The sequence below is a fragment of the Sturnus vulgaris genome, chromosome 9 (assembly GCF_052056855.1).
Source record: "Sturnus vulgaris isolate bStuVul1 chromosome 9, bStuVul1.hap1, whole genome shotgun sequence".
Taxonomy (NCBI): Eukaryota; Metazoa; Chordata; class Aves; order Passeriformes; family Sturnidae; genus Sturnus; species Sturnus vulgaris.
In genome coordinates, this window is record NC_142251.1 from 22,329,262 (window position 1) to 22,345,336 (window position 16,075).

The following is a 16,075-nucleotide window of genomic DNA, read 5'->3' on the forward strand; positions in this document are numbered from 1 at the left end:
AATATTGTCATAAAAAAATGACTTATAGGTCTTTAAAGAAAATCACATTTCTTTGTCTCACCTAAAAGATGAAAATGACTGTCACTAACATTATGTTTCACTCAAAACCACTTACATGTGTTTAAAATAATCAAGATTCACGTACATTCCTGAAAGCAGGAATCTATTCTAAATTCTTTGGAAGAATCATTGTGTTTCTATTGCATACAGAAACCCATAAACTATAAAAACTGGCTACCCATTCATGGCTTGTGAATCTTGAATGGTGTCTATGGGGCGGCCAAGAGATCAAGCCTTGTGTGTCTGATAAATGATGTAATTTAAATTCTCTACAAGGTATCCCAAAGAATTTGACCAAATTTAAACTAGTGAATAACTGCTTTCCTAATGGCACAGATTTAAGTAAGTATAACACTGAAACCTTACTGATTTTAAACACAAGCTATGTTGTCTTAGGCAAAACTCTCACAAACATAGCTTGAAAGCTTCTCCAGGTAAGAATCTTAAGAAGAGACACTATAATCCTTTCTCTGAGCAGAATTCCTCCCCCCACACCTCTAATAATTGCATATACTCTTTCTTAGACTGGAAGAATGACAATGTTCTGCCTACACTTCCTGGAAACTGTGCCTAGGTCTGTGTGTCTGCTTTTATCAAAATATCCATCAAAGGTCAGGTAATTTTCCATACTCATCTAGAGATAAAGATGCTACCTATCTTGATGAATCAGTTCAAGAGTGTTAATGCTTTTCCCTTAAAACAGATCAGACACAATCACTCAGAAAATGAAGTGCATTATTTCCATGGCTGTTTCCAAGTGTTCTCAGAATTACAATCGTAGCAGATTCCACAGCTTCTTCCACTGTGGCCCTTCAATCAGCTCTTCCCTGGCTTTGGAGTTGGTGCAGGGGACAAGAGGCTGAGCAGGAAATCAGTCAGGAATGGTTAACTAGACTTCTGCACTAGTTCTGACAGCTATAAGAAAGTATGAGCATGGGACACTGAGCACTAGTTTTAAAAAAGACAAAAAAGACAAAAAAGACAAAAAAGACAAAAAAGAGAAAATAGCAGAAAAAATACTATCATTGAAGAAATGCTTGAGATAAGCCAGTAGGTTTTCATCCTCTTTAGACTAATGCCAAAAAGTGATTGTGCCTGCAGTACTAATTTACTCCCTTCATGAAAAATAAACTCCCTGATTTGCTGGGAATGAAAACTATGCCATTTGATTTAGCATCAGGGCTGCAGTTGCTGTTACAAGTTATCAGTAAGTCAGCACATTCATTGTAATCCATTACAAAGATCACAATTTCCAAAACAGATAAGGGATTTAGGAGCCTAAGTGACCCTCAAAATATTCACTAAAAAACAACCAAAAAAAGCAAAACAACAACAACAAAAAATCTGTCATCTTCCCCAGAAAAAAATATAAAGACATTTGATTGAAATCAGTTTGTGCTGCAGAGATCCTAACATGACCCAAAGAAACCAAAATATTTTCTTTACTATTAAATTTTTATCTTGGCATTACAGCAGTTACACAGAATTTACTTGACATTTTAGAAAGACCTGAAATAGTCAACAAATCAGTTTTCTTTTTCTTTCTCCAAACTTTTATTATACCTGGGCAAAAATATTAAATATTTCCACACAATATTTTTTGCTTATGTTTCCTAACAACATCCACTGTCCAAGTCTTAGAGCTGATTAGTGCTATAAAAATAGTTTACAGCTCAAAACAGATACAGTGCAGTGTTTTTCAAAAGGATTTTTCTCCCATTTCCATCTCAGTTCTATGCTGCATTAAATGGGAATTACTGCCCTTTGTCCTAACTGAAACTTAATGCATTCTGAAAACTGTAATTCCAATTTCCTGAAGAAACACAGATCTAGTGAAGATTGTTTAAAATATTGTCAATATTCATGTCATTTACTTTTAATGTGGCTACTACTTTCAGATGTCTCACTCCTTTTTATAAGAATCAGGAGTGTCTCATAAAGGAATATTTAAAGTCTTTTGCAAGGGCTCTGCAAATAAAAAACATAAACAAATGTTCATTTTGACAGTAATAATTGAAAACAATACAAAAATAATGATAACACCAACATGATACAAGCTATTTTCATGGTCATAAAGACAACAGAAAAAACTGTCATCCAGAAATAAGTAGAAAAAACAGCTACCAATGGGATGCCCATGGTCAAGAGGTACAGGAATGTGATAGCTTTGGCACTAAGCTTCTGCCAAGAGATGAATATTTTACCAGATATTAGTATGCATTTTAATAAAAACTAAACAAACAAATCCACATCAAGACACAAAAAACCCCAGAATTTCATTATTAGTTTTCAATTCTATTCCAAACTATTTTATTTCTATTCTATTCTATTGAAAGAGTAACTCTGAAATAACTTTATTTACTTCATTTACAGCACTGACAGAAGAACTTCAGCACAGAGTTAGAGCCTGGAAAGTCACAAAAACATGTGACTTTTACAGAATATACAACGTACAATGACTTTTTATAATAAAATCATACAACAAAAGCTGTTCCAAAAGTCATCGTCTAGGGAGCAAAGAAAATTACTCAAGAGCTGGCAAATACCCATTTGCATTGCCAGTGCAAAGCCCTAGTCCTTTTCCTTTCCTAGCACTGCTGAACATCCACAGAGATGTTTCATTCCATATCACAGACTGCTCTTTTGGTCCAACTCAGAACACAGCTCCAGAGCACGTGGTGAAGATTCCTTTCCTCTGCAAAACTGATTCTGTGCTTGAGCCATGGAGTTAGGGAGGCAAAGAACCACAAGAACACAGAGATCTCACAGCTAAGTGGTAAAACGGTGGTTTAGGTAACAGGATTAATATTCCAGCTCTCATCACAGAATTCTGATGTTACAAAATGTACTCACACTAGATTTTACATGCAGCAATCATTTATAATTGGTCTGCATTTAACAGGTTCTTAATTATACCAATCTGATTGACAGAAGTGGTGACCTTTCAAAATTACAAATTAATCCGACAAGCACTCCTCTCCCTAAAGCACCCCTAACTGTATTCCTAGTTGTAGAAAGTTTTCAGTAGCAATTCTGTAAATATGGCCTGAACTGTACATTGAACAGCACAGATGTAAAACATCGAATAGATTTTCATTCTCTGCACAGAAAAGAGAATCCAGTAGAGAAAAAATCTCTTTCTGAGTTTAGAAGAACCTCTTTCAGTGAAGACACTGATTGCATCCATCACCACTGCAAAGATCTGGTATCAGCCATATGTCAGCTTTATCACTCTATCATTGCAGTTCTCTTCAAAGACTACCTAAGAGATCTAAAGTGATTTTTAAAAAGTGTGTAGGCTTACTATACCTGCTTTCTTCCCCCGATGATTACTCATTATCTCGAGGAAAGGCTGTCACAACAGACAGAGCTCAGATTTTACAGAAAGATGATATTAATAAACAGTTATTACACACATATTACACAATACAGCTCCATTCAAGGCTCTGCCTACAGCTGTATGTTATGATCAACTACTGCATTTGCAAACAGAGCCATTCCAAATGCTTAACATTTCACAACAAAATCTTTTCACTCAAACTTGCAGCCATCTAGAACCTAAAAGTCCTTATAACCCTGAAATCCAACAGGGCAAATTAAAAAAAAATCAGTTCCACAAAAAACAAACCAAAATCCCCCAACCCTCTGTAATGTTCATTGGATATTTTAAAAAAATATTCTATACTGTATTACAGATCCAGGTCTCACTTGAATTAATTGCAGGCAATTTCCAGAGTTTGTATTCTAATTTGATAATCAGGAAACATGATTTTTTCTTTACAGTCTAAATAAATCAATTAGGTCAACTACATGTCAAAATTAATTTATTATTGTTATATATATATATAAATATACTATTTATGAGCACTGAGATATGAAAGTGCTGACTGCAACGTAAAAGTTTTCTGAACTGAACAGAAAAGAATTTGGAACCTCTGTTCCACATCCAGATGCTGTTCATGTTAGCAAGTAGAGGAACAGCTACAAGAACTGAGAATCAGGAGGGTGGGATTCCATGCTCTCCCATACAAGAGAGTGAATGTGTATGCGTGTTTGTAACACATCATCTACACATTCTGTTGTTTGTTTACTGTATTTCACTCACTGGTGTGAGAATGCAATATGTTAATGAAAGGATTAAACAGCTGGAGAAAATAAATATTGCAAATAAATATAGTGCCTTTGTATGTGACCTGATTTTATATTGTTTCCACATAGCAAGAGAGGAGCTTGGAGCACAGTAGATTTACCATTAAGTGCTATCTTTCAGGAATACTTACACCAGTGGTTGACATGTATAAAAGTTGATGATATGTGCAATACATGGACCTGTGCAGGACAGTTTATCTTGAATCCTGGGAATAATTTATTGCATGCTGCTTTGAATGAGGTGCTGTATGTCCCTTGCTCAGAAAAAGAAATAAATAGCACAGGTGATTATGCAAGTTCTCTGGCTGGCCACGTATGCTGCTATCACTTTTTCCATTATCAGTTTTATCTCTCACCTCCATAGCATTCCCTTTTAAGAAATATCCATGCTGTTCAGAATCAGATCAGAAACCCTTTGGGGACAAGACCATACTTCATCCTGCATTTGTCCAGCACCACAGCTATGGAAAATAGCCCTCTTATAAACACAGAAGTAAAACAGTCACAACCCCACAGAGGAGCAGCTTCTTCCTGACTTCCCAAGCAGCTCTTTCTTTCGTTTTCAAGTATTAAGTATTCACAACTTCAGAAAAATTTTCAGGAAATATTAAATATATATATATTAAATGCAGTTTATTATATATAGAATATACTTGCATCTGAATACTACAATTTTTTACATTGTCTCAGTGACCAACACATTAAGGTCCTCTGAAATTCTGATCATTTTCTTCTATGTAAAAACAGTTCCAAAGTGTTTTGGAGCTTACAATCAAAGCCAGGGACATCTCTTCCAAGCAGCTTTCTCAGAGCAGCTAACAGGAACTTGAAGTTTGAAAACCACCAGTAGGTTTAAAAAAAAAATAAAAATAAAAAATAAAATAAAAAACACCCCAAACCAACAAAACCAGAAAGAAAAAATAAATTCTGTAAGACACTTGAAAGCCTTTTCAGACTTTCCACTGACAACATCACTGAGGTGAGACTCAGGTGAGCAGCAATTCTATTGTGAAGAGAAACAGAGAGCATCCGCTGCTGTGAGAGCAGCGAAAATGGCATTTCTGACGTGCATTTTGTTATGAAAATGTCTTCCTTGCTTGGTGAAGAGTGTAGTTTTTAGAAGCCATGGTTTGCAAGCAGTCCTTCCCTTGCCATTTAAGGCACCCTCCTGCAATGACGACACACTTGATGATATCCACATTGTAAATGGTTTTCTTTCCAATATTAACACAAAAACTTCAATCATCTACTGCACCTAACATTTGTCTATTTATTCAGGGCAGTGCAAAACTGCATCTTAGCAGGCCATTGAGCCCAGCATTATTTACAGGAGGAAGACAAATGCAGCTGTTGTTTTGTTATTAACTTTTGGAATAATTGATCCACATATCTTGGTATTTTTTGGTATTTTTCTCTTGAACTGTTCTATGATTTCTAATTAATTTAATGCATCCTGTGTTGATTCAAAAGGCATCTGTAGGTGAGTTCCATAACTGTATCCTCTATAAATAATATCTTATTATATATTAGAAAGTAACTATTATCTCACTTCAAAATCCTCATGGCCAAACTGACCAGTCTGCGGAAAAGTAAAAAATGCTAAATTGGGCAAGTCAAACAACACAAGATTTTATGAAAGTTTCATGTGTATTATAAAGCCTTGATCCGTTACTGTCAAGGTTAGATTTCACATTCATTTCCTTGACCTGCCTCCCTTGTATTCAGCACCATCCCACTGTAAACCTTCTAACCTGTAGAGAGGAAGCTGACACTGGGTTAAGATGTTATCATTCATATAGTTTTTCTAAGAGCAAGAGCATTGGGTGTCTCCCAGAAACATTTATTTCTAAGTAATTTAATTAGCAGACAAAGACAGTAAAATCAGAAATGCTACTAATGTCTACTAACACATATTTCTTTCTGCTCTTTCACATCTTTCCCTCAAACCTCAACCACATTTCTTACCTCAGACTAACACACCAGACTGCAGGTGTGTGGAGGATGTAGAAAGATCTTTCACTTCTGTTGAAGCAGCACAGTTGAGCACAGAAGCATTAATGAAGTTGCAAAGGAAGTCAAGCTTTTTTCTGTACTTGTTAGGCAGTCTGAGGTACCCCAAATATTACCCTTCCACTCACACACATTGCACAGGCAGGGACATTCATAGACTGTATTTTGGGAGGAGGGACCTTGTGTACTGCATACAAGAGATCTAGGGCAATAATCTCTTTCTGCCATCAGGGACAAAGTAAAAATTTTCCACATAATTTTAAAAATATATGTTTCATCATTTAAAGTTTTCCAAGACAGCGTGATATGAATAAAGAAATCCTCCAGATACTCTATCCAAAACTCATCAAAACTGGAAGATTTCTCTAAGGTGTATACACACACGTGATTTTGCATTCACTTTAGACATCAAAGGTCCATCTTAAGTTAATCAAACTGCTGCAGTAGCAGCACTGGCCATCTTTCCTTTGATTTTGTGAGTGTATGATTTTACATTTTATGCTGACAAAGTCAGCTTGGCCTGCACTTCCCTAGAACAGTTGTTTAGGTTTATAACTGCTACCACTGAGACTCCTAAAACACCTAATTTACTAGACAGGTTTCCTATTGCATTTACCCTTAAGTGTGAAGGATTCTTTATAACATGAAATTTTTTGCAGCTGTGGTCTGTTTAGCACACCTCAGCTTATCCACAGACACAAAAGTAAAAGACTGTTCTGGTGTCCCAAGAACTCATGGACCAGTTTCAGATATTTCACCCATATTTCACCCAATAATGGGTAGAATAGAGATTATAGTTGATATGATCATGTTCTACAGAATTTCAGATTTGCTGAGGTTAAGAACAGTATGGGTTGTTCTCACTCAGCACAAAAGTATCAGCTCCCCATTGACAACACCTGTGCTTTAGGACTGAGAAAAAGGCAGAAATCTGTGCACAAGTCATTTGCTCCAAACTTTTGCTTTCTTTGCTTAGATATACTACTCAAAATATTCTAATGCACAGCCAGTTCCATCACATTAATTGCTGGTAGTTTACATGTTGCAAGACACAGGCATACTTGCAAATATTTAAGGAATTAGGAGTCTGCATTTTTCGACAAGGTAAGTGTTACTATCTTCAGCTTGACAGATGATGAAACTGAGGTCTGGAAAAATGAAAGCAACACTTCACACCAGGAGTTTCTGAGACAGCCTAGACTGCAGCTGACTTCTGCCTCTTAGATCTTGTTCTAGAAGCTTGACTCTGCTTTGCCGTATATCTTACCTTGTTTTTCCCCTGCATAAATCTTAACTTACAAGCCTCCAGAAATGGTTCATGGCTTAATACTATCTTAAATATTCAATTCACAGTCTTGCAGTGTATATGATTGCCAGGAAAGGCAATGCTAGCCCTATATTTTTGTAACATCTCAGCTGAGGTTCTGTATTATATATTTCTCTGAGCATAAAAATCTTTCAACTCATATAGGACACATGCTTCAGTTAACGAACTACTATTTCCTTATATATTTTACAAAGAGCTTCATTGTATGGCTTCATTTTTCTATTAGACACCTATTTTGATTATTTCTCTTACTGTCAGGAAAAGGATCTATTTCAAAAGGCAATTAAAAATATTCCTCCATGGAGTCCACATTTTTGAAACAACAAAAAAAGTCATTCATGCCCTACAAAAGGTACCTCTAGAGCTCTTTGCAAGGCAGTGGGATTATGAATGAAGAACAGACAGATTGTAAGAGAAGTCTTTGAAACTAAAGAATAGAAACCTAAGCAAGCAGGCCAGCCGAGAAGGCACTGACACAGAGGGAATAACTGCAAGAACAGTACTGCAAAGTAGTGGTATAAAAGAAAAGAAGTGGATCCTGTTAGCTATACAACACTATGGATAATATAAGCTAGCACTGAAGTGCTCACAGCTAGTTTCTAAAATCCTGGCATTGAAGGCCCCAAACTGCTTTACTTGAAAGGGAAAAAAGCCTGGAAATAGATAAAATGCAGTAACAGTTACTGAAACACCAGTGAAAAAGACCTGTTTGCAAGTGCATGGATAGCCTGGAAATACATCAGGACATGCAGGCTAAAAGAACAGTCAAGTTGCAGGGAAATAAACAACTTTCGTAACTATCTGTTATCCTAATCTTTATATTTACATCAGGAAAGAGTTTCACCACTCTTTTAAACTTCTCACCTTTTTTTTTTTTTTTTTTTTTTTTTTCCCCCGCAAGTGTTTCAGGGCCTAAACTGAGCTTTGAAGAGAGTCAACTACTTCCTCCAATATATATTGGATGCACGTCATAAGTTTGCCTGAAATAAAAACGGCTAGATTTCTGGTTCTGTAGGATTTAAGATAAATCGGTGTGCATGATGGGTATCTCAGGATGATGCAGAAAGCAGCAGAGCTCGGGGACAATCGCTGTCTCGCAGGCAGAGCTGGCAGTCGCAGCACCAGCAGCCAGCTCGATGAGCACATCTGCTCCGAGCAGGCACAAAGAGCCGGCCCAGCCCTGCCCAAGCACTGCGCTCCTGTAACACACACGCTCTGCTGGGGCTCACAGGAACTCACAGCCGCAGAGCTGAACTCTTGCTAGCAAGCCATGTCCAGCCCTTCACACCTTCCTAAGCTCAAATCTTGTTAGCAAGCCTTGCCCAGCGCTTCACACCTCCCTGCAGCACTTCTCATTCCTCTGCTGTCTCGGGTTCCATCTCTACAGCCGCCCCCGTGCTGTGCTCTCGCTCCCCCCTTTAGTTCTCACCCTGGAACTGGCAGCAGAGGAGGAACAGCCTCCCAAAAAAGGGGGCATGACTCAGGGTAAGTCAGCCCTGCACAGGGGGATGCAGAGACACTTCAGAGACACTTGAGCTAAGAACTACCAGGTAGTTGACAAAAAGTCAAGCCATGACAGCAGACTTCAATGTGGGCAAATTTCTTCTGCCTTCCCGGAGGACCAGATTAATGCTTATGGATATTAACTCTTCCATGGCTTGCTGTTCTTCCCTAGCTCCCAGCAGGATACAGTAAATATCACAATGCAGCTGCACAACAAAGGAAAACAGAATACATACAATGTATTCCCACCCTCAGTGTGGAGACTGCTGCTTGTTTAAGGCATACATTTTCTTCTACCTTAATAAACATTCTCCTGCCAGAGCAATTCCCCTTATACTACACATAAAATAAACCAATATTACTAAGTTCCACTGCTTAAAATATCAGGTTGGCCAGACTCTTTCCAAGGGTATAGACTGACCTGTGAAAAAGATTTTAATGGAAAATCAGAGCCATAAGACCAGCTATCTGAAAAGAATTCCACTTCCAGCTGGAAACTTGCATAGCTCTTGGGTGTGGAGACTGCATGACCAGAATTTCATGTGTGTGCTGTTTTTGACTGGGGTAGAGTAAATTTCCTTCACATTACCTCTCATGGGGCAGTGTTTGGATTCGTGATGAAAAACGGGGTTAATAATCCAGAGATGTTTTCATTACTACTGATCTATGCTTGCACAGTCGAGGCTTTTCCTGCTTCTCATACCACCCCACTAAGGGAAGAGACTGTGGGTGCACAACAAGCTGGGAGAGGACACAGCTGGGACAGGTGATCTAACTGCCCAAAGAGACATTCCATATGGCATCATGCTCAGAATAGGGGGCTGAAGGTAGTAGGAAGTGGAGACATTCAGAGTGACGGCATTTTTGTTCTGAAGTAACCATTACATGTGATGGAGCCCTGCTTTCCTGGGAATGGCAGAATACTTGTCAGCCCAGGGGAAACAGTGAATTAATTCCTTGTTTTTCTTTACTATTAAACTGTCATTATCTCAGCTCCTGTTTTTTCCCACTTTTACCCTTCCAGTTCTCTCCTTGACCCCACCAGGAGGTAGTGATCATGCAGCTGTGTGGGGCTGAGTTTCCAGCTGGGGTTAAACCACAGCAGCCCTCCTTGGCATCCAATGCAGGGCTCAAAGGGGTCGAGAGAGCAACAGCTTTGATTGGAATGCGTTAGATGGAATTCACAGCCGTTATTGCTGTTTGGCTGCTTTGGGCAGACTCCTGTGCTTGCCCTGGGCTTGATGCCTTACAGTACATTAGTGTAGTGCTCATCTGTGGCTGCTTTTTGTTTTTCCTGCTGCTGATCCCCTCACTCTGCTGTGCTGGGGACATTTTGAGGACAGCAATGGTGATGCACAGGGACTGGCAGATGGTCGGGGCATTGTTGCTGTTTCTGTGCTGCTGTACTGGACACACTGGAACTCCAGTGTGAGCTTGAGTCAAAGGGACTGTGACCAGCAGGGGAGTCCACATGGGAGCAGGACATCCTGAGGCTTCTCTGGCCATGAATAAGTCCATACCAAAGCAGGTACATCTGGAAGTGCCCATGGCCATGGCTGTGTCTGTGCCACAGCAGGGGCACCCTGCAGGCTTCAGGGCCCAAAGCCAAGTCCAGCTGCAGCAGGTACAGCTTGAAGCACCAGGGGCTGTTCATAAGGCCGTGCTGGAGTACCTGAAATCGTGTGGCCATGGATAAATCCACAGCAGGACAGGAACACCCTGCAGGGACTGCAGCCAGGAGCAAGGCTCTGTTGGGCAGGTTTGCTTTCTGAGGGGCAGTGGCTGTAGGTGAGGCCACACTGAAGCAGGTCTGTGTCCAAAGGCACCGTGGCCCATGGACAGGGCTGTGCTGGAACAGCTGCCCCTCAGAGCCACTGTGGCTGTGGATAAATCCACGCAGCAGCAGGTGTGGCCCTGAAGAGACTGCCTCATAGACATGGCTCTGCTTGGAGCAGGTACAACCCTAAGAGACTGCAATCTATGGTAAATCCAAGCTGGAATAAGGGCAGTGTAAACCTGGTAAGGGGTGGGTAAGAGATGGTAATAGAAATACCTTTGAATTGTTGTAACCCATGATTTGAATTGCTTCTTATAGGAATTACTGTAACAAGAACCACCTAAACCTATGGAGGAGCAGCCTTACAAGAAACAGAGAAACGGCATAAAGAGTCCCAACTGAGCTGGCTTTAGTGCCCAATAACCATGAAACAAACAACCTCTCCTTCTCTGAGTATCTCCACAACATGTAGCCCAAAGTCATGGACTAAATGGACTCAATGGACATGTGGTGGACATCTTACGAACACTTTGCAGTGACTGACAGACTAAGGGAATAATATCTGTGTATTATACCAAAGGACAGGAAGTGGTGGTTGATGCTGTATTGGATAGCATGGGACATAAACAGTATGGGATAAAGAAGAAATCCTCTATTATCAACATAGTTTTCAGCACAAACCCAAAACATAGTCCTATATACTAGCTACTATGTCCAAAATTAACACTATCTCAAACAAAACCAGCACAGTGTGCCTGCTGAAGCTCAATACTTTTAACTTGGAAAAAAAAAAGTCACACCCTAAACTATCAAACAATCATTTAGTTTCCTGAAATAAAGGAAGTGGCTCAGAAGTGGGTGAAAGATTTTGAAAGCTGTCAAATTGCTAATACTTTTGTGGAGGAGGGAAGGAACTTGAAATAATGATCTAATGGAAACAGTGCTTGTTCTGCAAGCATTTCTTTTTTTCTAAAGGGAAGCAAAGGTGTTTTTCTGACTTTTTTGGCTTGGGTTAGGAGTTTTTGGGGGAGAGCTTTGGGCATTGATTGGTTTTTCTGGGTGTTTGATTACCACTACACATCTCTTTCTTATCAGAAAAATTAGTTGGATACATGCTTTTTATTTGAGGGATTTACACCGTGAAAAGGCTCTATCTTCTTCTATTTTGTTTGGTTTAATGTAGTTTGATGCTCTTAAAAGTGGCTTGGTGATTACAGGAAATAAGTGATGTTCTATATAATGTCTGAGCTTATGGAGGAAGTAAGACAACCTTAAAACTTCTCTTGCTAAGTTTTCAAAACCACTAAGTACAACAGGCTCTTGGAAAATAATTTTAGTAATAACAAAAGAAGTCCCAATGCCCACCCAACACTTACAATCAAGTGCCTGAATAGTGATTGCTATAAAACCAAAGCCTGCACCACCCTTTCAAAACGCTGCTCCTCCATTAACAAACCCCTCCCTGCGAGACTGCCCAGCGTCCCTTGGCCACAAGGCAGAGCAATCTGAACAGCAAATATGAACTATAATGATTCTGTCACCCTGACAGGAGAAGCAATCTCTGTGCCAAACTACATCATAAAAACAAGGTCTATGATGTTGTGTACTTGATACTACAGCATGAGATTTAATTAAGTGTAGTAGAGAGGAGTTAAAATATTTCTCTGAGGCTCTTCAGTTCAGTAAATGTAGAGAGGAATTGGCTCAAGTCAGACCACTGTGTATGAACAGAGAAAAATAACTATTACTTGAAATAAAATGCTACTACCCATTTACCTGTCTTCCAGCCCTCTCTGTCTACTAACATGTTGACTGACTGGAGGTGGCTGAGAGAGCAGACAGTAATCTGACTTTTCTGGAGAAAATGTAGCAGTGGGAAGTCTCAGAAGGACTTACAAAATGGAAAGTAGGACAGCAGGAAAAAAAAAAAAGTATAGGAAAAGCAAGAGATTTTGTTCTTTTTCTCTACAGTGCAGCATTCACTTGTTTTCTTATAATCTCCAGCAGCTATCAACCAGATTTATGCAGTGCTGTCTCTGTTCAGAGACTTTGAGGGACAAGAGAGCTAATGCTCAGGCTTCAAATGCTCTTCTTAGCCGTTATCAACTAAAGGCAGATAATTTTGTTGCTTACATCAGTATAAACCTGAAGTTACTACAGTGACATGAGGGTAGAAGCATGAATAAATTCAATGAAAAGGAAAACAGATTTCAGCCCTGCATATTTCAGAAAAATATTTCAAACTGCCATTTCAGAAAAAATACTTCAAGCCACTTTGGGTCTGGCATCAACAATTCCAAACGACAATGCTAGCTAAACTGATGGAATATGCATATACATAAAACGTTGCATTTTCTTCAGAAGAAAATGTTTTCTTGAACATGGATTCTTATTTTGAGTTTATACTAAGTATTACCTCAAGACTGATTGCTTATCTTGCTACTCTCTTTATCTGTAACATCTAACATGTTTTGCAAGATCCTCCTCTTGGGCTCTATCTTTCTCTCAAAAAGTCAAGCAACAAATTCACCTGCAGTGGAGTAATTACATATTCCAAAGACTACTTACAGAGCAGTTTTTAAAATAAATAATGTCTATATTACAAAATAAATAATTTACCAATAGTAGAGATTAATTTACAACCTTTAGAATTTGTTACTAACCCCTCTGCAGTAGAAAAATCAAAACTTGAGGAACTGTAAGCAGATTCTGTGATCAGGGAGTAGCTAACATTGACGAAAAGATTTTTTCTTGAAGGATTTAAACACAGAAAAACAGTATTACATCATGAGATGAAGCTGAACAGAAAAACTACGTAGAACTGGTTCACATAAGAGAACTAAATGTATTCTTTTTCAAATTCAGCTACAAATGTGGTTGTTTTTTCCAAATGGTTCATATATCTCTCACATGGGACCACGCAGAAGACATTTTAACCTAGTACATGATGCATCAATCTTCCTGACCTAGGTTCTTACACCATTGCATACAATTGTATTCTAATTTCTGAACCAAGATGGTATTTCTCCACTTTGCAAAGCTTTTCATTGGTTTTACATCTACAGAGGATGTTGAGGGATCAAAATGAGAGAAAGAAATATCAGTTGCGACCTACCTTTGAGAAAAGCATCCTGTCCCAGAAATGCAACACCAAATGCTAAGAGTTTAAGCCACAAAAACATGGTTATTTCTGGAAATCAGGCGTATCCTTATGAAACTGCATGTGTCTCTCTCTGGAAAGCAAAATAAATGTTATCTGTCTGCAAAAGAACTTCTTCACAAATTTTGAACCCAGAAGGAGACTAACTAGGCACATACATTGCACTGCCTGCTTATCTGTGAGAGAGTTGCTTCCTCTGTTACCCTAACTAACCACCCGCAAACTCGCAATGCACTGTAGTGATGTCAGAGACAATTACTTCTTAAAAAAAACTTCTTTCAGCTTCCAGGAAGTCAAAGAGGTTCTTCTTTTCTTTTCAAAAGGGTCCCTGCAGTTATACTTAGCTTCCTTAATTCAACTAAAGTAGATATTTTTCAGCTATTTCTTCCTTTGTACTTAGGAGTTAGACAAGACTGGATTTAGCAAAGTAATTTTTTTCTCTCCATGTGCACTTTTTCTGCACACATTCACTGATTCCCATATATGTTATATATGTTTCTTGAGATTTCTGTTGAGAGAAAGAGAAACTCCAACCACAAGTCACCAAAACACTTGTTCTGACAACAAGGCCTCCATAAAAATGCATCCTCAGGTGAAGTAACTGATGATTGAATTAAAACCCTTTAAATATGGGGTTGAACTAGATGATCTATAGTGGTACCTTCTAACCCTAACTATTTCGTGATTCTGTGGGATATATTCTGAATCTTTCTACAAGGATTTCTTTCTGGATATGACAGTAATACACAACAAATGGATAGAGGCAGTCTAATTCTGTTTTCTGTAATGTTAAGAATTGAAGAACTCAATACAATTCTTTACCATGATAGTGCAGGAGGACTGTTGTCACTTTCATAGACTTGATACAAGGTACAGCAAAGACATTTTCCCTCACTGCATGCACTGAGGCAGTTCTCAACAACTTGGTAACAAATGTCCCTTACATAGTAGACTACAAGGGGAAGAAATGCTTGATTGCTTCTTTTATTGAAGATCTCCAAGGTTCTAGAAGAACTAGCAGAACCCTGTTCATAGACAAATAAAGAAGGGAAGAGAATACTTTTGTGCTGCCTATTCATAAGTGCTTCAGAGACTTCCTAAGCATAACACAGGAAAAAGTTGCACAAATTCACATAATAATTCACAAATTACATGACTGAATCAAACTCATAATATTAAATGCATCTTCTTCAATTTTGAGTCAACTCTTATAACACGGGCCAAAATCTTAGCTTACACTGAGCAGTATGTCTCCATACAAAATGGCTGTAAAAATAATTATATTGTAAAAGTGTTCAGAACAAAACTGATCCAATGATATTGTTCTGACACTCCAGAGACTCCAATTTTGATAACTTCATCGTCCTGGAGCTGTCACAAATCAAATTTCTACTATAGCCATACATTACCTGCAGCACTGACATCTTAGTCCCTTTTACCCTAGGCAAAAGCAGGATACCAGCCTGGCTGACGTGTGCCATTTGATGAGCAGAGTGCATGACATCCTGTGAAGAATCTCTCATAAAAGTTCTCAAAAAAAACAGGCTCCATTCCCACCTGACCTTCCCCAGTAGTTTTACACAATCTCAACTCCACTCCTCAAGCTGCAACTCCAAGACAAATTCCTGCAGAGTGGATCTTTTCTGGCTGCGTGATATTTACAGAGCTTCCACAGCACTGAAATATTGCAGCATACCCTATCTATTATTTAGTGAGAACATCACACACTCCAGTGATCCCACCATTCTAGGTATACTGCCAACCATAAATGATCAGCTGTTAAAATCAAAATTAATGACTAAAGATACAAATTTACACAAGAAGGACACGGAACTGTTGGAGGAAGTCCAGAGGAGGGTCACAAAGTTGATAAGAGGATTGGAGCACCTTCCCTATGAAAACAGGTTGGGAAAGTTGGGGATGTTCAGCCTGCAGAAGGTTGTGTGGAGACCTCATCTGAGGGAAGCCAAAGGACTCTTCATCAAGAGCTGCAGTGGCAGGACAAGGAGTAACAGGTACAAGTTGAAAGAAAAGAAATTTAGATTAGATATTACGAAGAAATTCTTTACTGTGAGGGTGGTGACTGGAA

General features: G+C 38.9%; 1 protein-coding gene across 8 annotated transcripts in view; it reads right to left on the bottom strand.

Annotated features, from left to right (window-relative positions):
* The window catches only part of PTPRC (protein tyrosine phosphatase receptor type C), a 58,795-nt gene extending 44,571 nt beyond the window's left edge, over positions 1-14,224 (bottom strand). For 3 of the 8 annotated variants that reach the window (XM_088170127.1, XM_088170124.1, XM_088170121.1), the window contains exons 1-2: positions 14,145-14,217; positions 13,942-14,059 (exon numbers count right to left, since the gene is read on the bottom strand). In XM_088170127.1, the coding sequence (XP_088026253.1) occupies positions 13,942-14,008 (67 nt within the window). In that variant the 5' untranslated portion in view covers positions 14,009-14,059; positions 14,145-14,217. Of the gene's footprint in view, positions 1-13,941 lie in introns of all 8 variants that reach the window. The other 5 variants (XM_088170123.1, XM_088170122.1, XM_088170125.1 and 2 more) reach the window with 4 other exon arrangements.
* Positions 14,225-16,075: the final 1,851 nt, after the last annotated feature.